At 39.9% G+C, this 24915-nt stretch overlaps 1 protein-coding gene across 1 annotated transcript in view; it reads right to left on the bottom strand.

The window, feature by feature from the left end:
* Positions 1–17476, bottom strand: part of KHDRBS2 (KH RNA binding domain containing, signal transduction associated 2) — a 314809-nt gene extending 297333 nt beyond the window's left edge. Inside the window, exon 1 of the mRNA XM_058801729.1 lies at positions 17386–17476. Within this exon, the coding sequence (XP_058657712.1) occupies positions 17386–17476 (91 nt within the window). The remainder of the gene's footprint in view (positions 1–17385) is intronic.
* Between the last annotated feature and the right edge of the window lie 7439 nt (positions 17477–24915).

The following is a 24915-nucleotide window of genomic DNA, read 5'->3' as shown; positions in this document are numbered from 1 at the left end:
AGGCAGAAGTATTATCTGTTTTATTTATTAGGGTTATTTTTGTAAAACTAATTTTCATGAGTCATCACTACTCTCAAAATTTTAAGACAAATGTATGTGTAGAATACAGTAGTTGTATTTGGGTAGAAAAATAATTTAAAATTAATACATCATCTATGTTAGACCAATACTATAGATTTTCTTCTCCTTTATATTAGAATTTTGTGTTTTAATATACATGAAACAACCTCAGAAGAATAAAACTATCAAAACCAACAAATTCACAGGTGTATTTTTATCCTTACAAAGTATATTTATATTTACTAGCAATATGTTTCAGAAATGGTGCTATTCACTGCTTTTTACCATAAACCAAGTCACACTTTTAGATTACACTGGAATTAAAGGAAAAACTATTAAGTACATTTCTGATTAGCATAAGGAGACATTAAAGATAATAACAGATAACATCAAGAAACCCAGAGCTAATGAATTCCTCTTTTCTTGCAGCCTTTGTTTAAAAAAATATTAATTGAGCAAGGTAGTTTTAAAACATGAAAGATCTTGGAATAGTTGTAGGTTAAATGCTACTTAGATCAATCATTTTTTAGTTCTCAGACTGGTTAAACATAATAGAATTTATACTCATTTCATAAAGGTAGGACATGGCACAAAGCTCAAGCAAACAATCCTAACTAAAACTGTACTGGCTTCACATAAGGCAGATCACTTGCTCAGGCATGGTCCAGAAACTGTGTATCAGTTGGGGTTCTGGTTTGGATAAACATCCTGGTACTTCTTCAGCTGTCAGGAGGGCTCTGCAACAGGGGCCAAAGAGATTCCAACTGCTTTGTGGCAGCTAGCAACACAGCAAGAGGAAGGACGAGAAGAGGAGGGCAGACAGAGGCAGGAGTCTTTGGGGAAGAAAAAGGATGAGGAGATACCACTGTAAGTGACCTGGCTGAGATAATGCTAATACTGCTAATAAGTATATTTGAAAAATCAAGATTTTTCAATATTTCAAAACACTGAATAAACTAAAATACTACCAATATTCAACAGAAGAAAAGGAAACAGTAACAAAACAAAATTATAAATTATTATTAGAAATTAATAAAGTATGTCTAAACTATAATAATTGCTAACTCAGACTTACTACAAATCATGGGATATCTGCTTTTGCAACAAACAAATTTCTAAAGACCTCTGAAAATACTTCATCTTTTTAAACCACATATTGTCTAGATGAACAATGTTCATTTCTACTGAACATAAAAATCCTTCTTGCACCAGTACTCGAGAAAGGGTTATGGTATGTCATGATTTCAATGGGATATCTGGGAAGATGTTAGCAAAATACATTCCTTCTATTAAAACTGCAGATGATTTTGCAACTGGTAAAATTCAAGGAGCAGTTTAACAAAATTGAGCTTAGAACAATGCATCAAAAATGAGACAAACCCCATAAGAGGAGTTAGGAATTAATTTTGTTTAACTGTGTAAGAGTTCTTTCAATAATATACTCATGTTTTAGGAAGAAACTGCATGCACATCCAGAATTTTTAAGTAGCCCATCAAGCTTCAGTACCACATTTAAATTTGAAAGAAAACTGTACAATAGGAAAATAAAATCTAAATATTCATAGTTTCAAATTATGTCTTTTTTTCCTAATTCCTTTTAATTTAATCTCAGAATTGTAACTTTCCGCTGTTTTGGTAGATTTCGAGATTATTTAATGGGAATTTTTCAGGCTGAAGATCAAACATAGCTTTACTAGTACAGTTTTTAAAACATAAAACTGACATTTAAGTTATTCAAAATGCAATTATCTTTTAGAATACCAAGAATCTACCAGGTTATTAAAAGCTCAGGTTAAGAAGCCCATAAGTGTCATTGAGATAACTGCATTTGACTTTCTTTGCTGGCTGTAAGAACTTTCAGTAGCAATTTGATTATCTGATTCAAGAATCACAGGTTGGAAGAGACCTTCAAGATCATTGAGTCCAACCCGTGCCCTAACACCTCAACTAAACCATGGCACCAAGGGCCACATCCAGTCTTTTTTTAAACACATCCAGGGATGGTGATTCCACCATCTCCCCAGGAGAACAATTCCAGCACTTGATCACTCTTTCTGTGAAAATTTTTTTCCTAATATCCAACCTATATTCCCCTTGGCACTGCTTGAGACTGTGTCCTGCTCTCATTCTGTCAGTTGCTGCCTGGAGAAAGAGACCAACCCCCACCAGACTACAGCCCCCTTTCAGGGAGGTGTACAGAGTGATAAGGTCACCTCTGAGTCTCCTTCTCTCCAGGCTGAACACCCCCAGCTCCCTCAGTCGTTCCTCACAGGGTTTGTGTTCCAAGCCCCTCACCAGCCTCCTTGCCTCCTCTGGACACGCTCAAGCAACGCAACGTCCCTCCTAAAGTGAGGGGCCAGAACTGGGACATAGCACTCAAGGTGTTGCCTCACCAGTGCCGAGGGCAGGGGAAGAATGACCTCCCTGCTGCTGCAGGCCACACCGTTCCTGATACAGGCCAGGATGCCCTTGGCCAGCAGGGCACACTGCTGGCTCATGTTCAGCTGGCTGTCAATCTAAATGTGTAAGTCATAAGCAAAACATGAGTTGGCAAGTGGCAGATTAAACACTTCCTGCAGCCCATCATGCCTTAAGAGACATTATATGTTTTTAAAATAAAACTCTAGACATGAAATGCTGGTCTGCTTCCTGCAAGGAAGAACTCCAGGGTAAAGAAGTCAAGATACTCTCATGAAAAAAATAAAAAGAAACTGAATATGAAGAGTCATATGCCAAACAGGAACAAGCATATAATTGGCTAATATGATCATCACTACAGATAAATGCAACTCCAACCTGCGTTAGTTTTAATAAAAAACTATTTTTCAAGCTGCCGCACTAGGTTAACACTTGGCATTGCTGAATCTGGAGACAGAGTTGTGGCGTCAAATAAACAGAACTGAACAACATTGATCTCATTCTTAGCAGAAAATTATCTCATTCTAATTCTAATGATCTCATTCTTAGCAGAAAATTATATGCCAGAGGATAGCAGAGATCCCACAAAGCAGGCATCCACAACGTGCAGTCAGCAAACTGGGGCACTCAATTCTGCAGCACAGTTTATCTGAGCAAGAAAAACCAGGTGCAGCCCCTCAGTGTTTGGGTTCTTGGTAAAGCTTACACCATTGCCTTTCTGCATCCATCCACCTAGATTAGTATGAGAGTTCTAAATGGCATGTTAGAGGCAATAATGCTTTATTTGGTCTGAAGACTTGCAGTAGTCCATAAGTAAGGAACACCCTCTTTAGAGTGCACACAGTGGTGCACAGGTCTCTTGGAATTTAATCCCCAAGATGCTGTCCCAGAACAGCATCACCATTTCTGTCATCTCATTCCACTCACTTTGTTCTTGTGATGCTTACAAAGGCCCAAACTCAGCTGCCCAGCATTTCTGCACACTCTTGATAAAAAGAAACAACTTTACAGTACTGCAATAGCAAAATTTTATTAGTAGGTATCCCATTCTAATCTGCTTACTCTTTGAGCAACTATGTTGTCTGTAAATCTTTCATATTCCCTTATTATTAGAAAAGGTTAATGTTCTGCTTGTGTTTTGGTTACTTTGCTCACTTGCTAATTCTTGGTTCCCCAACAACAGTGAATCAATATAACATTGTATGTAGCCTTGCTCCTAAGGTAAGAGAAAGCAGTATATATCCTACACAAACCATGGTATCCAGACAGTCTCTAGCTGATATAAACACACTGATGAAAACTTTTTTCTACTTAAACAAAAAAGCAAGTGACATGTAGGTTCCATTTCAAGGTAAGATCAGGTAATGTAAAAAAGAGAGTTACAAAAAAATGCGGTAAAATGACCAACACAGTTACTGGAGATTAGAAGAAATTACCACGCAGGAAATCAAGTGCTAACAAAATAAAACATTTCAAAGGAGGCTTCTAGCTGAATGCAGACTACTGGACTGGAAATGGATGAGATGTGCTGGATTGACCACCAATGCTGTTCTATTACTGCCCTCCTCAGCTGGGCAGGGGAGAGAAAAACGCAGCAAATGGCTCCTAGGTTGAGATAAGGGAAAGGAGAGATCCTATCGCTATTTATTGATACCAGCAAAAGAGACTTGACTTGGGGAAATTAACTGAATTTATTACCAATTAAATCAGAGAAGAATAATGAGAAATAAAACTGAACCTTAAAATCATCTTCCCCTTCCAACCCCTTCCTTCCTCCCAGTCTGAACTTTTGTGGAGGGGTCCATTCAGCGCCAGTATCTCAGCGAGCAGCTGCAGTGGGAGCCACAGGTTGAGCTCTGGGAGCCCAAGCCCAAAGCAAGAGGCTGTGACTCTGTCGCTTCTTCCTCTTCAGGGGAAGGACTCCTCACACACCTCCCCTGCTCCACCACGGAGTCCTTCCCATGAAGGACAGCCCTCCATGACCGTTCCTAAAATGAGTTCTTCCCACAGGCTCCAGTTCTTATTAACTGCTCCAGTGTGGGTCCCTTCCTTCTTGTAGCTTCCACTGATTATACTGCAATACACATGAAACCACCTTCTTGTTTCTGTGATCTTACTGAAACCCTGGTTTTGTCCTTAGACTTTGCTGCTGCAAAATCTTTTGCAGCCTTTTATGATTGCAATTGGTCATATGAGGATCCCTCAACTTTCTCACCTGTTCTCACTTCTCTTGTAATTTATTCCAGCTACATGCTGGAATACTTCCTTCATGTTTGTACTCTTACACCAGCTTCCTTTCTAGTTACTTCAAGCTTGTCTATCTCTCTCACATTGTCTCCTCTATTATCCCAACTTTTAGTAGCTGTTTAATGATAACTCAGGCAATGACCAATCAAGAGGTTTGAAGTTCTGTAGATTTTTTCTTTAAATAGTGCTCATTCACACAATTCAATTCACATGGACTTGCTTGCTCTTCAGGGAATTCATTCAACTAAACTCTGGTGGCTTAGACACATGCTGGCTTCCTCTGCTCAAAGATTTTTGTTTCCTAAAAAACAAACTAATAATATCCAGCCCAGCATTCTCCCTTCATTTCCTACTGTCCTTCCAATCTATTATCAGTTTTCTTTGCTGCAACCATGTAAATTATTAATTCAAATATATCAGTGTGTGTTTAACCTGAAAAAACACAGGATGCTGGTTTTTAAAAAGTGCATTTGACAAGCATGCAGGTGGTTACCATTATCTCATGCCTGGAAATACAAGAAAGACAAATGATTAAAAGAATGAATAAGATACATGTTTTACAACTTAAAGTGTCTGACATCTGTTGAAATCAGAATAGCATGTGTGGGTACACAAAATCTAGAACAAAATCAGAAGGGAGCAGAAGCAGCTTGCTTTTTAAGAAATGCCTAGAAGATGTCATGGTTGTTCTAAGAGGTACATTAAGAACAACTGGATTATTTTGCAAAACAAAGAACAGTGCAGTCTAGACTCCATCGGGCTGGAAGGCGTTCCTATCTAGGCCAGGATGCATGGGTGTTTGGTTGGCACATTTGAAGAGAAATTAAGAACTTCTAAATAAATTAACTGAGAGAAAGGGTGGAGAAATCATGGGTTCAATACTTCACTGGAAAGACCATGGGTTACCAAAGCAAATAAACCTATTAGAGGTGGCAGTGGAAAGCTCACTCACGGATCTCTCCACAGGCAAGAGACCGACTGAACTGAAACTCTGAATGAGCAGATACAAATGGTGACACTTGGGTAGGAGGCATCTCCAGGACAGAATCCAAGGCTCAATGATGGCATTTATGTGCAACTGTGTTTTGCAGTGATCAGTTTCCTGACAAACTTACTACCACCTGTACTACCACCATACACTGACACAGCACCTCACACCCACCTCCTATAGCTTGTAATCCAAGTAAGACAATGGCATCATATGACATAGTACAATTCACAAAAGGGAAAGCAAAAGAATTATGAAAAAGAACAATAAAAAGAAAGCAAAATAAATTAAGAACTTCAGGTGCAAGATCCTCACTACAGGGTGTAAAAGACTGAGCAAGTTACTATGCACCAGTATATATAAAGTAGTAGATACTATGACTTCCCTTCCCCCTCCCCCAGGTCCATTATGTAGCTTAAGGAACAAGCTTCCATACATCCAGTTCCTGGGGAAAAAGCACTAGAGGGCTTTTTCCAACAGGTACCATTGAGTGAGGAACCATGGAATAGATGGCACCCAGAAAAGATGGTCATTGGGCATGGGATATTCAAGCACTTCAAATGAAGCAACACCAGCAACCAAAGAAATGTATTTCAGCCTCTAAAGAAAACTTCTTTTCTTTACTTATTCCTAAAACATGTCTTCCCAGATTTTCTTAAAAAGGCATGTGCTGCATCATCCCTTAGTCTGATGTCTGTGCAATTTACCAACACCACAGGATTACTTCTAAAGTTCCACACAGAAATAATAGACTTCAACATGAGTTATACATCTCAATTCAGGCATATGAGAACAACCTCAAAATTAACTATGAACATCAATACCTATGCTTTCTAATGACTGGTTGCTTGTAAAGTTGCAGTAAACAGCTAAAAGATATCCCTTTAGAAATGAACACAAATGGACATCAAAGACTTGACTTTTTCTCCCCTGCAGTTCTCAAGTATTTTTCTTAGTGATAGCAATAATGTTATGATAGCTGAGATTAGCTGGCACCTGAAAACTCCTTTTTAAAGGTCTCCAATAAATTGTTACTGTAAAATGGCACTATTTTTCTTTCAAAATAACTCTTACAGTAAGATCATTTTCTCAGCAGTAGAGACTTGCCTCTGGACCAAACGTCCCTTCCCAGTCCATGGACCTCAGGCTGTAAGCATTTAAATCATGAGAGATGGGGAAGTTATAGAATTCAGAGGTCACAAGCTTATGGCCTTTACACTACTCAGTATTCAAATGAGGGACAAAACTCCTGAGGGCCTTTTGTCAGCCAGATGAAAAAGCACCCTATAGACTACTATAGGCAATTGAGATGTCTCACAGGTTATGAGACAGTTTTACTTTAATTCACTCACTTATCCAAGGAAAGAAATGGATAGTGAGTTGCTGTCTTGACTGAAAGCTCCTAGGACAAACACAGGGCCACACTGAAATTTGTAATGATTGAAATTATACCCTCCAATACTGAATGAATGTACCAAGATGGTGCTAAAAAAGTATCCAAAATTTCATGTCTTGACAAGTGATCAGCTCAAAAACACTTTAGTCATTCAAAACTTAAAAGCACTTTGATAGCGATACCAGCAGCATGCACAAAGTGAAGCTGAAGGCTGAAGCAATACAATGCAGATAATCTCCACAGATGCAGAGTTCAGAGAACTTGCTTTTACTAACCAGTATTGTGTTATTTAGCAAAAATTTTTAAGTTATAAACCATAATAGAAGAATTTTCCAATGTAGGGATAGGATAATACTATTAATACTATTTTTTAAGCTTTGGGAAAGGTTTTGATGTTGTCCTCTGCCTGTACCTGTTGGCAGAAATCCCAGAAGCTACCTGTGCAATAGAATTAGGTGTCAAGAATGTATTTTTGGAATGCACTGAAAAAATGTGTCATTTTAAATTGAGTAGCAAAAAGAAAAAACTTGCCCCAAATCCCTAACTTACTTCCTCTCATTCACACATCCATTAAACACAAAATACTGAATATTAAGTGAGGACTTCTGGAACCTTTTAGTTAAGTTTTATTCAGAAAAAATGGATAGATAAAAGTAGTAAAATAAACATTTGAAAATGCTGTTGGTCTATTTAAAAAATTAAATGAAATTCAATTTTTTCTGAAAAGCTTCTTTTAAGAATTACATTGTTTTGATACTATTGTATTGCATGCCTTCAGAGGGACTCCATAGGTGTCTGCCACCCCTACATGCATTAAATTATCGAGTAAATAAACACAACAATCTATGTTACAGTTATTCTCCCTGTTTTAGACTGAACAGCAAGTGAGATCTTCCATGTTAGTAATATTTACAATTCATAGCAGCTTCTAATTATTTTCTGTTTGCCTCCAAATCAGGACATCTTAAGTGTTTAAATGGATGCAGAATCACATCAAGTTCCTGCTTTGTGTCAAAACCAAGCTGCTCCATTTCCACTTTATGCTGAAAACATCTCCCACTTCCACCACAAGAAGCACTTGGAAAGCTTACAGTACAAACATTCCTTAAAAAAGGCATTATATCAAAATATTTCTAGCAAAAACTTAGTCCTCTCTTCCCCCTTGCATCTGACATATCATTCCAGATTATTCACACACTTTGGAGCAGCAAGAAGACTTTTTGTGCTGAACAGATGGTTTGTGTATTCTAGCAAGCTGGTACTGCACGAACATCTTTTTGTCATGCACAATTCAACATAAACTACTGTATTTCCAGGTTACCTCCCAGTTTAGTCTTCAGAAAAAGAAGAGCAATAAAATAGGTAGCATGAACACCTGTTTTCCCACATTCACTGCTGACCTTGGACCCCTTTGACACAGGTGAGTAAAATTCTTCTTCACAGACTTATGCACAACCTGATCTGTTAGCGTTCACAGTAAACCATCTGCAGCAAGAACAAACCAATCACTCCTCTAACAGCAGCAACAGCATCTGGACACCCCCTAAAATACCAAAGAGAATCAGGGCATTCTGCAATATTGTATTTACAAAGACAGAATGATCTTTTTAAACAGGAGTGTAGGATGGGGAAAAGCAGTCCATGCAATATATGAACTGGGTGTGGCAGATTACCCACCAATGGCTTTTGAGCACAAATAAATTGATAAAATTAATTTATTTACTTGGATCTACATGTACGAGGAAGATGTTATTTCAAATTTTACAATGAGTCAAATCCTGCCACCTTGCATACAAGTATTTGTGAATAACTGCCAATCTGTACCCATGCAAAAGACAAAGCTATTAGATAGTTCTACAGCCCTATGGAGACACCAGGATAATAAGCATCATTTACCAAAACTAACTCTGCATTTTCCTGTTGAACAGCTGTGTAAAGACAGGAAGGAGAAAGGTCTCCTGGAATTTATTTCATCAGTCCTTAGTCTGCCCCTCAAACAACAAAATAAGAGACAGTAAGTCACTTAAATTTGGTGCTGCTCCTTTCAGAAGAACTGGAGAAAAATCAGTTTAGGTTAAAATGGGAAAGTCAAGGAAACAGCACCATGGCCGCAGCAAATCAGCGTAGTTCTAAGTATTTAGGAAGAACAATGTCTCACTCTTTGCCCAGCTAGAGCTCACATTCTGACCTCAGAGCAACCCCTGACAACACCAAAATGTTCTTTCCACAATCTCAAAAAAGACAAAATGCAACAAACAAGTTTGCTTAGAAATATTTAGAAAAATCAGCAATATGAGCCTACATTAGCAGAAACACTGAGACAAAAATGTGCACTGGGAGAGGTAAGTTAACTCAATTTTTCAGTATTGAAAAGCCATTTTAAAACACACACAAGGTCCCTGATTTGATGACAAGCTCTCTAACTTCAAGTATATGAAAGAGAGCTTTGAAACTTACACTTAAATCCCAGGGAACATTAAACTACAGGATTTGTTTTCTTTCCCCAGTGCTCAAACCTCTCAGGAAAACTGTTTTTCCTTGATTTGCAGTGCTGCTCTTCGGAAGTTGACTGATTATGAGTCAAGGGCTTTGACCCCTACTTTTGCTTTTGCTGAAGACACACCTGCCTTTACCAGTTAGCAAAGCCAAAATGCTTCTAACTACAAAACAAATAAACATTCTCTTCCAGATCTAAAGCAGAGCAAAGAGGAACGCATGTTTTGATAAATCCACAGACTAGCACATAGTATTATTTTTTCTAACAGTTACATTGATAGCCAGAATTTGAAGTATTATATGAATCAAAAGCTTTTGACTTTTTTCTACATCTGTCAGTGTAACCCTTACAAGAAGGGATAGATGCTAGAATAACTGATGAACACTTCAGCAGGTGCAGAGAAATTCCAGAACAGCAGTGACCTGCCCTGTGTCTTTCGGCCTTTGCATCATGCTAACCCAAGGACAATAAACAGGAATGCCTAGCGCAAGCAGAGCATTTGACAATTTTGAGATGTCTTTGGTTATATCATATGCAGCCATATGTGACTCTCAAAACTCTGTACCATCTTAATTAAGCGTGGATGATCTTCAAAACTGTCATATTAGCATTATTAGAAGTTTCACTTGATAATTTTTTCAATATTCAAACTAAAAAAATTCCCTTTCAACAGGAAAGGCTGTGAAATTAGGAACAGGCATACATTATTTCAGGATTTTTTTTTTGAGGGGAGTGGGGGAGTTGGAAGTTTTTAATCTGCTGGAAGTCTTAAATAATTCTTCTAGTTTTTATTAGTTTCAGCCCTTTTTAGGATAAGGAAATAGCTGTACTCATTTCCAGCAGGATCCTAATTAAAATATGACAGGATTTACAGAGGACTGTAATAACCAGGATTATTTCTGCTTGCAAATTTTAAAAAGAGTAATTTTGTACCAAAAGTAATAAGAATACTACACATTTCTTATCAAGGTCTTTTCATGTCGAGATCTCAAAGATTAGAATGAGATTCAGCATCAGTCTACATCTCACAGATGGGAGTTTTAGAACACAGTCACTGAAGATACGTAGCACAAGCCAAGACTCCGTGTACTATGCACATCGGATCTTTACACGAGTTTTAAGGTTTTCCATTTTTCTGGTCAGACTGCACAATCTTATTTGCTTATGCAGCCAAAGATTAAACTGCAGCATCAGTAAAGTTCTACACTTGACACACTTCATTTTAAAAACTATCTGTTTCCTTGCTTATTCTGATGTAGTGCACTGATACCCATCCAAGGACTGAAAAGTGCAAGGTGAAGAAAATATGAATGCATACCTTCACAATGCTTAGCAGAGTCCACCTGCAAAACTGATTTTTATTTTCTATTGTGAATGCTTTCTTAACACCTCAAATCCCTGATGAAAACACTCCTCTTATTATTTATTCTCAAAATGTTTTAAAAGTTGTATATTCTAAGACCAGCTGTGACAACACTGAATTTTCCTCCACATTCAGGAATTTGTTGGAGAAAAGAAATTTAATTGAGACAGTTAAAAACAGCTTGTTTTTGAAAAGGCACTCTAACCCCAAACTGAGGCACCAGGTGACTGCAGTGACCCTGCCAATCCAGAAAACAACTATTCCATAAAAGCAGCATGTGTGGCCTACAGTACAGCTACAAGGCACAGAAAGGTGAAACATATTCCCATTTTAATAAACCTTGGAGAAGAACTACCAAACAGCAGCGACATTTATGCCTTCTAAAGTAAGGCCCAAGACATCTCATAGTTTGAGCCTGAGACCTGTGTCCTTGTGTCATGCAGGAACTGCTTCACTCTCACGGCACTGCTCGGGAGGGTCAGGCAGATGTTTAGCCTTTATTGGAAGGCTCATGCACAGATCACTGCTGATCATGTCAGAGTTTAGAGACTACTAATTAGCCCAGCATGCTCCAGCACATCTCAGGGTCAGTATGTATTGTCTGCACACTGCCTAAATGAGAAAAGCATACATCCAGTGAAGAAGAACTGGATGTATCTGTTGGACCCAACTAGCCCTTTCCCAGAAGGTGCCAGGATATGAAGCTCTATTTTGGCATGTGGAGCCCAATCATGCCACCTCCTGGTTACGAATGGCCACTCTATTCTACACATTACACAGGTGTTCAGTGCTTAGGAAATTAACAGTTGACAGGAATGTTTTACTCAGCTATCCAGGTATCCTGCCTTCTCTTGGTACTAACTGCAAATATTAACAAGTCTCCAAAATCCTGAACTTTAAAATGCTTACTTCAAGGTATAGAGGAAAAGAGATGGACAGTTACAGCAGTTGCACTCTGAATGTACACACCAAGGAGACTAAATATGACATAAATTTACTAAAAAATTCCCTGGACAAGTGAAAAATATTCTCCTTCAAAAAAAATATTCACGTTGCCAAAAAACTAGTACTTTATTAATGAGGCTCTGGGCATCCAGATAAACCTCAGCAAATACCTTTGACCTTCCCTTAAACAGTTGGTACTAAATTCTGCTATTTGCACTAAATTGCACCTTTAGCAGGCCCACTGATTCAAACAGCACTATTTAAAGAGCAAAGCACCTTTTATTTTAAACCAGGGTATCAGAATCTAATCTTCAATTACTGCATTCGTATTGTTGCCTCTTTGCAAAACAATTTACTGTGTTTCAAAGTACATGTTTTCTAAGATCACAGATCAAATGGTCCTAAGCGGCTTCAGATGTCTGAAAGAATTTTGTTATTTCTATTTTTTAAATCACATCTATAATTTCTTTTTTCTCTCCTCTGAAGCAAGAATGCCTTTTATGAACAAGAAGCTGGAGTCAATATAAACATAACATTTGCTTTGTTATACTCATTCTAACATTTTATGTTTTGTTTTCCATAAATCTGGTAATCACTTGGGATTCATCTGCATTACATTCTGCAGGGCAAAAGCATGTCCTATTGGCTATACCAGTCAATAGATCATATTTGTATCACAAGGACTGCCTGATAGCCCACTAATGGCAACAGAAAAATTCCCATTAACTTTAGTCAGCTTTGAACCAAGTCTGTAATGCCTAGCACATCACTACTTTATAAAAATCCTAAGTATCTTGTATTCATCTAGAGTTTGCACTTTCTCTTGAAAAGGCTCCAAACGATCAATACAAATCTAGTTTCTAATGAAACCAAGGTACCTAAAATACACGCTCTGAATATTAGCATGTTTCCTGAGTCAATCTACTGGGAATTTACAGTGCATTTCTTGAGACAGCAAAGCAAACAATGATTAATACCAACTATTTTGTGAATACAGATTTCTTATCACCTGATGTAAATATCAGGAATAAAAGAAACAATAAGCAGAATAGTGACCACTCACAGATTAATATTATTATATGAATTTACATTTACATTAATCTTATTTTAATCGAAAGGCTTGTTGAGACAAGTGAACTCATAAATTTGCAAGCGTATTTTCACAAGTAGATTTCAATGAAAAAAGTTATAAAAATTAAAAAGTATCAGAGGCCTGGTTTTATTAAGTCATAAGCCTTTCACATCTAGGGTTAAGGATATGATTGTCACATTCTGTATTTGCAAGACAAATAATTTGCATACAACAACCTTAGTATTATCCCAGGTTTTTAACAGAAACACACACTCCTGAACTAAAGCTGCATTTCTATATGAAAAGAAAAACAATCTCCAACAGTCCAAAGAAATCCCAAACCTACATATGACAGTGTATTAGAGGAAATCCTGAATATAAGACAAAATAAACTTGCATTATGCCAACAGTTTTCTACTAGCTGGAACTACTACTGCAGGCTTGTATGAGAGACCCTACTAATGCTCAGTGTAAAGGCAAATGTTTTGAATAAGCATGGCCTGTCCTACAAGAAGCCTGTATGTGGATGATAGCTGAGCTATATGAGCCTAATTTACACCACTTGGAGGCTTAACAAACTCTGCTGTGGCACATGGAATGATCTAGGGACTTAACTCAAGATTAAAGTTAAAGGCCTGATTCTCATTGCCTCAGAATGCCAGCTGAAATTCTGAGGTCAATTGCACTTTCATTATAAGAGAGAGAAATTAGCTACCTCATTACCCTAGTAATGCTGATATTTCCATGGGGAGAGATGCTCTTCCTTTGGCCAGCTCTTTCCAATAGGTCTTTTTCTTTTATCTTTATATTACAAAACACAGAGCTGGTAACAAAACACTAAGCAAGATATTCCAAAGCTGCATACATATAAATAAAGACATACACACACACACATATATATATACACATACATATATTTAATTTGCTTGACCCCAAAAAGTACACAGACAATTAGCTGACATTTTAGCCTATTAAATGGAATGCTGATATAAAGCTGGTTTTGAACTATCCAACGGGTTGTATCTTTTTGTCATCCACACCTTCACAGCTAAAGTGACACATTTATTTTTATATTCATAACCACAGACATCTTACACAAAGCAATAAATATGTACAATCATGCAAAAGTAACACATATAAGGAGCTGGCAGCTTCCATGGCAGGGAGCAGCACTAGAACAGAGGCTCTCCATTCTCTCTGGAGCTCTGGACTGTGCTGCAGTATAAGCACAAGCTGGGTAAAAAACGGTGCTGCTCAAGAACATGCTCGTCACTTTTGACATTTTTTTAATCTAACCAAGCATTACTTGACCTCATACATTTATCAGGACATCTCCTGACTAAAAGCAGAATAATCGCACCTGAGAAAATAACTACTGTTAACAAGTATACAGTAAAATAATTTAAAGCTATACATGAAACAGGGACACTCTTCCAGCTCCTGTAACAGCCTAGTACACAAAACAGTTCACTTGATACAGAAAAGCCCTTTCCAGTAGATGGAGATTAGCCTATTCTTTAGAGTTCAACTACCTATTACAATTAAAAGGCTTTTAATTTTCATTACTGAATGGATTATATTCTCACAATACATATGTTCAATGCAGATTACTAAAGTCTGAAAAAACTTGGGCTGAGGCAAATATCACCAGCCACTCCCAAGTTCCTCTAGTAGATGACTTACCAATGACTTTTCAATTGTTAACAGTGCAACAGTCATGTAGGACCTACTTCTACATGAAACGGGTTATGACCCATGGGGAAATCAAGCATCTCCTCATTAAGGCACTAAATTGGCCATTCAGAGACTTAGGTTCATTGTCAAAATCCACAACAGATTCCCACAGTGGTTTTTAAAGAAATCAGGTTTTGCTTCCACTCCTTGTATTTAAACAGCACTTGTACATTTTTCTTCACCTTTCTTTGTGTTGTTTGGTAAATATGCAAATACTCTGCCAAAGGAAATGTCCCTTTTCTGGGGATTTCAACAGATCCAGGTAAGGACTAAAATAAGTGATTTCTAGTTATCCCTTAATAGTGAGGGATAAATAGCTACTGATTCAAATATGCATCTGACACAGGTCAACCTGAAGGACACAGACCTACATACTGAAAACATAAGTAATATGTTGGTTTTAATATTGGTTAAGTACACCAAAACACACAAGAAAACCATGCAACAGAATCCAACAAACAAAAAAATTATTGGGGAAAAATGGGCAGTCTTATCTTTACAAGTAAATCCACTGTTGCAAATCAGATGCATTTTTCTGGAATACTTATTGCTTGTGTGCCCTTCTGCGGTTTCTCACAACAAAACTGTTCTCAACCTCAGGTTTTAGCAGCCAACATGAAACAACACAGCACTTCCAAGTCAGAGTGAATGCTTGAGGCTCTGAGCTCCACAGCAAATCTACACTTAAGCATTTGACACAAAATGTACTGGCAATCAAAAATGCTTAGGACGCCACAAACAGAACACCTGGCTGGCATCATTATGGACGTAGCTGATTGCACATTACATTCTAAAGAACAGAAATCCAGAGTCTGGAAACAATGTTTTATCATGAATATAACCTAAGAATTATTCACTACTACAGAGATCCTTGAAAGTTCCCATTTTCTTCTGGCACCAAAAAAAGAAAATTCTGCCCATTCAATAAATTTCCTTTGTATTTATACCCAGCAGCAACCAGTGCATTAATTGTAATTTTCTTTAAGTAGTAACATTCTAACCATGGTTGTGTTTTAAGAGTCATCATACGTTAGACTGTAAAACAAATCTCTAGAAAGCTTGACAGATGGTGTTTTGAAGGATAATGCCAGGTACCTGGTGTGAATCTGACATTTGCATTCTCTCAGACAACTCACCTTCATCTCTTATAAAATCTAGTGAAATAATGCATAATCCTACTTATGATAAAAAGGAATGAGAAAACCATTCATTTACTCAATCCCACAGTTGCTCAAAACGCAACTTCTGCACGAACTTGATACCTAGAAAAACCAATTTTATTTTCCTTTTTTTTACTTTTCTTTGCCTACTTTTAGTTTTGTCCTTCCTGCATTTTCCTCCTTTCCCAGACACACATACACGCTCTCAGTGGATACTTCCCCCCTCTGGGAAAAGATCGAACTGCAAGGCTCAAAAAATATATTCCTCTAAGAAATAAGGACTTTGTTTACAGTATGATTATTAAAATAACAACTGTAAAAAGCAGCATGGCTGCCTCCTTAGCAGCAAGGCAGCTATGACAAAAGAGTACTAAATGGCTCTGTATTCATACTGAAATTCAGTATGAATTTCAAAGCAATCAAACAGAAGCACTCCAACAAAACCTGGACTCAATATCTTCATTCACAATCAATAGAACATACATTAAGGAAAGACAATATAAAAACTGCTGACAGAGGAAAAACACTTACTGCTTAGCATGGTAAATCTGAATTAGTTATGATTTTCTTTAAGTCATAAACGGAACTTGGGAAATTATTTGCCACTTCTGAATGTGAGTTTATTGGCATGTGTGATTTTCAAGGGTCTGACCATACACTGCTTTGCTTTAATCTCATTTAAGAGCTTGATAGGTTATCTTGATTTATGCATCATTCTTTACTACTTCTTTTCAACATTAGGTTCCAAGTTTAACAGGGTTTTTTAAAAAGACTATTAAAAATCTAAGAATGAAAACATGTATAAGAGGAACTTAATGAATTATACTTTGGCAAAAGTTGAAACTCCATACCACGAGGTCTTCACTCAACCACTATATTGAACAGTTATTAAAAGAGAGACTAAATTATAAACTTTTTAAAGAACCTCTAGCTCAGGTCGAACTAAAACTGTACTCCAACTAAAGCAAGGAAAGCAGGGCGAATTACAGTGAGCAACCAAATGTTATAACCAGTGTATTCTGATCTCCGCACAAAACCAAGAGGAAATCATCATGTCCTGGATGAAACTGTCATGAAATTGATAAGCCATATCCAATCAATGTCTGACATCGCGCAGCCGACTATAACAGCGCCGCATTAACGGCATAATAGTATTACCATATAAACCTTATTACTTCAGCGTGGAAAACAGGACACAACGAGTGTAATGAAACGCCAGCATCTGTCTTTGTGTAAGTGAGCCCGGGAGCCAGGGGAGCGCTTCCCGCAGAGCGGACCCAGCCGCGGCAGAGCCGGCGCACGGCGGGCGGGGAGCGGGGCACTCTGTGCCGCTGCCGCCGCTGCCGGACGGCTCCCGAGCCCCGAACCGCCGCCGCCCCGAGCCCCCGCGCGGCCGGGTCCCGCCCGCCCCCAAACCCGATTTCGCTCCGCGTCCATCGGCCGCGGCCGCCGAATGCTGACCGCGGGGAGCGCCCCGGCCGGGGGAGCGCGCGGCGGAGCCTCACCGTCTTCCAGGAGGCGCATGGCGTGAACAAAGCAGGGATCCAGGCTGTCCTTCTCGGCCATCAGCTCGGGCAGGTACTTGTCCTGCTCCATGGCCGCGGGCACGCCGGGCGGGCTGCGCGGGGTGCCGGGCTCGCCGCTCCGCGCCCTCGGCCGCCCGCTCGCCGCTGGCCGCGCCGGGACCGCCCCGCAGGTGCCGCCGCCCCTCCCGCGGCGGGCGCTGCCCCGGCCCCGCCTCCGCCTTCCCCTCGCGCCGCGCGGGGCGGGCACGTGCGCGGGTCGCCGCGCGCCGCCGCTCGCGCGCCTTCGCCCCCGCGCCTCCTCCTCCCGCCACTGAACGACCCGCGGCCACCCGCGGCCTTAAACAGGGAGGCGGAGCCAGCCGGGCCCCGCCCCCGCCGCTCCCATTGGCGGCTGCACACCGCCGGGGGCAGACTCGCCACGCCATTGGCTGTCGCCAGGCGGGGGCCCGCCGGCGTCTGGCTCCCTGTGTGTCTGTCTGTCTGTCTCTCTGTGTGTCTATCTCTCTGTGTGTCTGCCTTTCTCTCTCTGTGTCTGGGTCGTGGTTTAGGACAGGTATTCCCTTATTTACTGCTCCTACTGAAACCACGCTGCCACTCGCTCCCCCTACCCTTTTCCCCATTCCCCTTGGCAGGCTAGAGAGCAGAATTGGAGGAATCGAAGGTGAAGATCACGGGTTGGGATAAGAGCAATTTACTGGAAACAGCAATGAGATAAGAAGATGAACAGTAACAGCATGATGTTAATCACAAACGTGTTAGCGAGAGACGAGTGATTCTCAGGCAAAATGCTCAGAATCGGGGTTACCCCACAGCCCCCAGCCTGGCTTACTGGACCAGAAGGAGCCCCTTCTCTAAGAGACTCCTTTCCCCCATAAACCCAGCGCCGGCAATGACCTGAGGTGATAGCAGAACAGCCTCTGGGTCCTGGCCATGAGCCCTCCTGGCTACGGCAAAAATTAACTCTGTCCAGGCAGGAACCAGGACAGTCTGTGCGTCTGTCACTGTGCGAGTGCCTGTGTCTGTGTGTCTGTCTGCGTGCAGCTGTGTGTGCCAGGTTCTGTGAGTCAGCGGCCGTGCGAGCACAGGTGCTGTCTGTGAGTGGCGTCCGTGGTGCCCGTGCGTGTGTGTGTGACCGTGTGCGGCTGTGCCCGCGCTGTGCCTGTGGGAGCGTGGGCGCGTGTCCGTGTGTGCCTGAAACCGTGTGTGTGTCTGTGTCTGTCTGTCTGTCTGTGTTTGTGTGAAACTCTGTGTGTGTGTGATGCTGTGCTGCGGTGTTTTCTGTGACTCTGAGCTTGTGTCTGTGCCCGAGAGCGCGCACTGGGTCTGTGCCCCTGTGCCCTCTTGCCCACGCGTGTCTCATTGTGCCTGTGCCGCCGGTGTTTCTGCGTGGGCCGCCCTGCCCGTGAGCGCCGCTGATCTCCGGGCAGCCGCCGTGTTGCGGCCGTGGCCCGGCCCGTGTGGCCGTGGCCATGTCCCTCCGCGTGGCCGTGTCCCTCCGCGTGGCCGCGGCTCGGTGCCCGCCGTGCCTCGGTGCCCGCCGTGCCTCGGTGCCCGCCGTGCCTCGGTGCCCGCCCCGCCTGCCCGCGCCGCTGGCCGGGCGCTGTCCGCGGTGCTGGAGCCGGGAGGCGGCGGCGCTGCGCGGCCCTCCCAGCGCTGCTTTATCTCGTCCTTCCCGCCCCCGCTCCCTGCGCAGCCCGCGGTGCCTCCGCCGAGCTCCGCCGCGCTCCCCGGGCTCCGCGGCCCTCCGGGCTCCGGGGAGACGCCTCGCTAAAGCGGTGCGGCATCGGCGGCGGGGCCGTGCTGGAGCTGCCAGACAGCCTCTCTCTCCCCTGAGGATGCGATCGGAGCACCAGCGAGCGGGCACCGCTGCGCGCACACCGCGCCGCAGATGTCTGCCCGGGCCCGCGGTGCGCCGCTGGAGAGAGCGCAGCAGGCGCCCGGAGGTCCTGTGGGAAAGGGGCGATCTCTGTCGAGAAATGCCGTGCTGCAGCTCCCACGGCCACGCCTGGCAGAATTAGAGATATTGGGCAATTAAAGTGTCTACAGCTTGGGTAAATAAAATTGATTTTAATTAGAGTTTAGCTTTAAGTATACATTTATTTTAGGTTATATTTATTCAGGATTTTGCCCCAAACGACCACACAGTAATGTGTTTTGATTTTGAAAGTAAACAAAAGATGTCTAACTCAACTCATTAAAACTCCATTTGTGGGACCTCAAGAACAAGCAGAGTATGGCACCATACAGCATTTTGTGTTCAACCCCTATTCTTTCTTAGTATGTACCACTAATACTACTATCTTAGTATTTATTGTAATGAAATATACAATTTTTGCAATAATACATTTGTGAATGGCCTAGTACTGTTCATTTCAAAGAGGTGTTTTTGTTGATGCTGTGGTGTTTAGATTTTGTTTGTTTGTTTGTGGTTTTGTTTTGGTTGGGGGGAGTTGGCAGAGGAAGAAGGAATTAAAAAGATAAAAATCAAAGCAAAATCTTTATAATGGCATCCACAAGGTTTTGAATGTGTTCTACAGACATTGCATAAAGATTTGGTCTGCAATGTTTTCAAAATCCTAAGACATATACAGGCAGCATTTATGCAATTTCCACTCAGCATGCAGATAATTGAGGGACTGCATGTGTTTACAAAAATATGTAGAGAATGTCGGTGACCGATGCTTATTATTCTGTAGTATTTCTAGAAGGGAGGGATAAAATACCTGAGAACCATGCTCCCAGCTGAGAAAGAATAGGAGCAGGAAAATAGTTGATTTCAGCTGAAGAGGCAGAGAAGACTGATAGCAGAATTGAAAGGTTCAATAGTCAATCAGCTTTTACTAAAAATTGTGTGTGAGGATAAAGGGAAGACATAAGTCCTGCTTTAAAAAACAACCAAATAAAACAAAGAAAAGCACAGAACCAAGATAGTTTATTAATAATTTACCCTGATTCAATTTACCGCATGAATAGATCTCCCTTCCCGTTTAACAGCATAGGAAGAAATGTGTTTGCAACACAGCTCAGGTCTGTCCTGCTCGAGAGATCACCTGTGGCATCAGAGTGTATTTCTGCACCTCTGTTTTTCAGAACAATTCATGCTGGTGCTCCTCGGTTCAGAAAGAGAGAAGAGCAATGGTAGGTGTGTTCTCCTAAAGCATCTTCAAGATGATTGTAAGCCCTCCTCCCAGAAGTAATCCTGGCCTGGTAGCTTTCAAGACATACCATATGGTCATGGATATGGAAAATGAATTTTGGGGGTTTTCTGTCTAAAGTGCTTCAAGAATAATGTTACTTTATTCTGTTTAATTGTTCTTAACCTACTTAGATCACAGGAAGCTTTGATTTAAACACCTTTAAGCTTATTAAACAATGGGCAGTGCTAAATTAATTTAACTCTTTTTTTCTGGTCAGAGGCGTAGACCAGAGTAACAGGTTTCATTACACATCTTTTTACAGCAAACTAGACAGAAACAAGTTCCCCGTAAGTTCATTTTTGAAAATTTATAAAGTTAAATTGACTTTCAGTGATACTTAAGTTGCAAAGCCTTTGAGATACCTTTCTGAATTTTACTTTATACCTCATTAATAAAAAAAAAAGCATTTAAGTCTGTCTGACGGGAAATATATGTTATAATGTCATCAAACATGACTTCATTGCTACTTGGAGATCAATTTTTTTCACAGCTACTAAAAACCAAAGACACATTTTACAGCTCTTTAGTCTGAAGTGTCAAGCCAAATTGAAGTTTATCTGTACTATATTTTATTGCTAAGTCTGATAATGAAGTGGATCACAGCATACCAGATTGCAGTTTATTCAAAGACAGAACAGGTAACAATCATTATGTATTTTTGCCAGTGCCATCCAAACACATTGTATTATTATGAAGAACTGAAGTCAAAAGGCAGTGGATGCAAACAATTGAAGGAAAAACTCCAAACTTTGCACATGCTTATTCAAAAATTATTAAATCTTTTGAGAATTTGCAGTAGAATGAATGGTCAGTGTGAGCACAATTACAATGAATGACCCTTCTGACACCTCAAAATAAAGTTATTACAATAATTTAAGTGAATAGTTAACTATGTGTGTGTGAGTGTACATAGGACCTCATACATCAAAAAATCAGAATAGTCTAGAGTTTTCTATTTCAGGAATTCAATTTGCTTTCAAATTTCTTTACTTGTTCTTTTGCTTTAGGTATGGGTCAGGGTTATCTGGTTTCTGTACAAACTGCAAATGAGCATTATAAAAAATTAAGTACTTTCTTCTATAAGCTAAGTAACCGTCTCCTTCTCTGAAAGTAGAATTATAATAGACAATATAAGTAATAAAGAGGAAGCAGTACATGTGCAAAAAAGGAGGGAATGGCCCCACCTTCTTCACTGTAGTTTATTTAATTCCTTCTTTGAATACAGTCTGTAGCCAGGCTCCATCTGATCTCTGCATGCTGTCCTGTGGATACCAGTTCTTGTATCTTGCAGTTTCATGGTTTGATTTTGGGGCAAGTGAACACGCACAGAGCTTGTTTCCATGTAACAGCACTCAGATAATTACTGGGCTTTGGCCAGGGGTGGGTCCAGATGGAAGTGGCTACACCCTCTTCTTGTAGAGGCCAGCCCTGAAGACTCCCACCACACTGCCAACAGCTTGCTGTATAATCCAGAAGGGAAGTGGGCATCAGCAAGGGCACAAGTCACTGCACAAGTGTGCATCAGCAAGGGCACAAGTCACTGCAGATCACCTTCAGACTACCCCAGGCACAGCAAAAGACTCAGCCATATATGGTGCAACACACAGATGGTTGATCTCTGTGTTAAGTCCCTGATTTCAACAGGGTTTTGGTCTCTTCACTCATATAGCTGAATAAACACTGATTTTCTTAAATGGAGACAATTCTTACAGATTAGCTATTAGTCTATACAAACCAAATAAATCAGCTTCAGTTAAAAAAAGTATATCTGTACTTACTTATTTCATTTCAAGACATTAAACAGTTTCATAAACTTGGTGAACCTACAACCCTAGGAGAGTTCAGGTGTAAAACAAATTCTGCCTTATGCTGTGACTGAGTTTATGACACCCACATTACAAGCTCTTAGTTCATCAAAACACATTTTATAAAATTATATGTGTTACAGCTCTAGTTCATATTAGCATTCTTACAATGCTGTAAAGAAAAAGTAACAGAAAATTTAACTCAGGGTAAATGACATGCAAGATAGCATAACTTCACTGAAAGGTCTCCTTCATCATTAATTTGGGATAATTTTAAGCAATATAAATTATAACATAGCAGCTGAACACAGAAAAACGCTTAAATAGAAACAAAGAATAAAATGGAATCTAGAATGTTTGTCTTCTTTCTTCCTTGTGATGCTAACAAAACTAACAAATTGTGACTCTATGACATAAATTTCTCATCTCCACATGGAGGTAAACACCAGGCCTTATATTTTGCTTGCTTATGAAGTCCTACCTCTGCTGTTCATTCTGACCTTTATATTACAGTTTATCCATTGAGGGTAGCTCAAACACTTCCACAAAAATCTTCTCCATGATCATAGCACAGTCTCCATTCACCTGTTCTCTCTAACCTTACTGCAATCAATAAGCCTGAATTTACCTTTCAACATTATCTCCAAGATTTAGATCTGTTCCTTTTTATATAAAACCTCTGTTTACATGGCTTTCTGATTCCTTTTCACTTGATACAAAATAATTCCTTTTGTACCTTTCTTTTACTTTTTCCATTTTTCTTATTGTTTTCACTGTCCTTTCCCATTATGCAAGTCTCCCTTTAATACAAATTTCTCCCTTGAAGGGTGAAAAGCAGAAGAAGAAGAACTAATGGACAAACTGCAGGACAAATAAGGTGATGTGTGGTTTAGAGTAATAGAATTACAGCTTCCAGACTCCTAGGACTCTTCTTTCAGCTAATCCTTCAGTTCATAGTTATGTGCCAATTATTCAGCAAAGCATATTAGAGAAGTTGGTAGTCTCATGGAGCTTTAGGCGTGTAAAAATCACATGTCTGAGTCTAGTTCAGTCACCACAGACACCCTTTAGAGCCAGGAGGTTGAAAGGAGCTCTTGCGGCTCTTTACTCATCTGACCTGCAAGTACCTATTTTCAGTTGAGATGAGTCATCCTATGAGAAATCTGATTTCTCTCCACTGGATATAAAGTCAGTAACTAGATTAAACATAAGCATCTATCTTGCACATAACAACATTAACACAAATGAATTCAAACAGATTTCAGCAGTGTATGACAATACAGTCCTGAGGAGTTTATCATTATATAACAGATGAAGGAACTGAAAAATAAGTCTTCCAAAAGTGCACGTGATTTGTATGACAAAATGTATTCTACTGCAAGCAAAGAGAGACTGAAAGAGAGAATATGCTCAAAATAAAATGTCAGAATTCATTTGAGAGAAAAAAATATAAGAGATGCATATATAGATTTTATCTAAGATATAAGTAAATGTACAAATGCACAAAGAAAACACTATATCCAAATGAGAATAAAAGTATTTAGAGGATGCAAAGGACATAAGTTAGAAATAAGAAGATTATATTACACATAGAAAAATGTATATTGAATATAACAAGCTACTTTTGCCATTTCATTTAGCAAGTGAACTTGCATGAGAAGTAGAAAGCAAAGAAAGAGAAGCTTGTAGATATGGTTACAAGAAAGCTGGTAATATGTATAGATCTGCTTTTCTGTGGATTTGTTTTACTTTGTTTTGGGGATTTGGTGGCATTTTTTTGGTTGGTTGGTTTTGGGGTTGGTGGGCTTTTTGTGGGTTTTTTTGGTTGTTTTTTTTTTTCTACAGTGCATTCATAAATTTTTATCCAGTTTTGGTTTAAATTCTGTTCAGCGAATATTCATTTGTAATTGATTAATTAGCAGCTGGATTTAGTTAATTTTGCTTCCTTAAGAAGGATACAATGGAAACAACTCTCTGATCTCAATTATTTTATTGACCAGGTACACAAAGCCCAAATCCAGACAATGAGATAAAATTATGTGTTATTAATCCATTGTTCTGTCTCAATTTTGCAAAACCTGAAATAAGGCAAATTCAGCAAATGATTTAATATAAGTCTATTTATACATTTACAATGTATAACTCTAGAGAATTTAGCCTGTTCCCACTTAGTCATCAGAAGTGTATAAGTACAAATGGAAAATTCCAGATTAATCACTCACAGATGGTATTCATCTGGCAATCTTCAAATGCAATATATAAAACTAGAGGACATCCAAAACATCAACAAACTGAACAAGGAAGAAAATTCTCCACAAGTATCTTAAACAAGTTTCAGGATACTTGACCATGTTAAAAGGTCAGAAAGAGCTCAACTAACTCACCAAACCTTAGTCAAACATTATGGCAATTTTGCTCAAAATGAAATGTGACACGGGGAAAGGTGTGACACCATACAGCATCTTTATAATTTCATATACTTTTAAGCATAAAGTTATATAATCATA

This window comes from Ammospiza caudacuta, chromosome 3 (assembly GCF_027887145.1).
Source record: "Ammospiza caudacuta isolate bAmmCau1 chromosome 3, bAmmCau1.pri, whole genome shotgun sequence".
NCBI lineage: Eukaryota > Metazoa > Chordata > Aves > Passeriformes > Passerellidae > Ammospiza > Ammospiza caudacuta.
The sequence above is the reverse complement of the archived record's forward strand: the minus strand, read 5'-3'. Positions and strand labels throughout refer to the sequence as shown.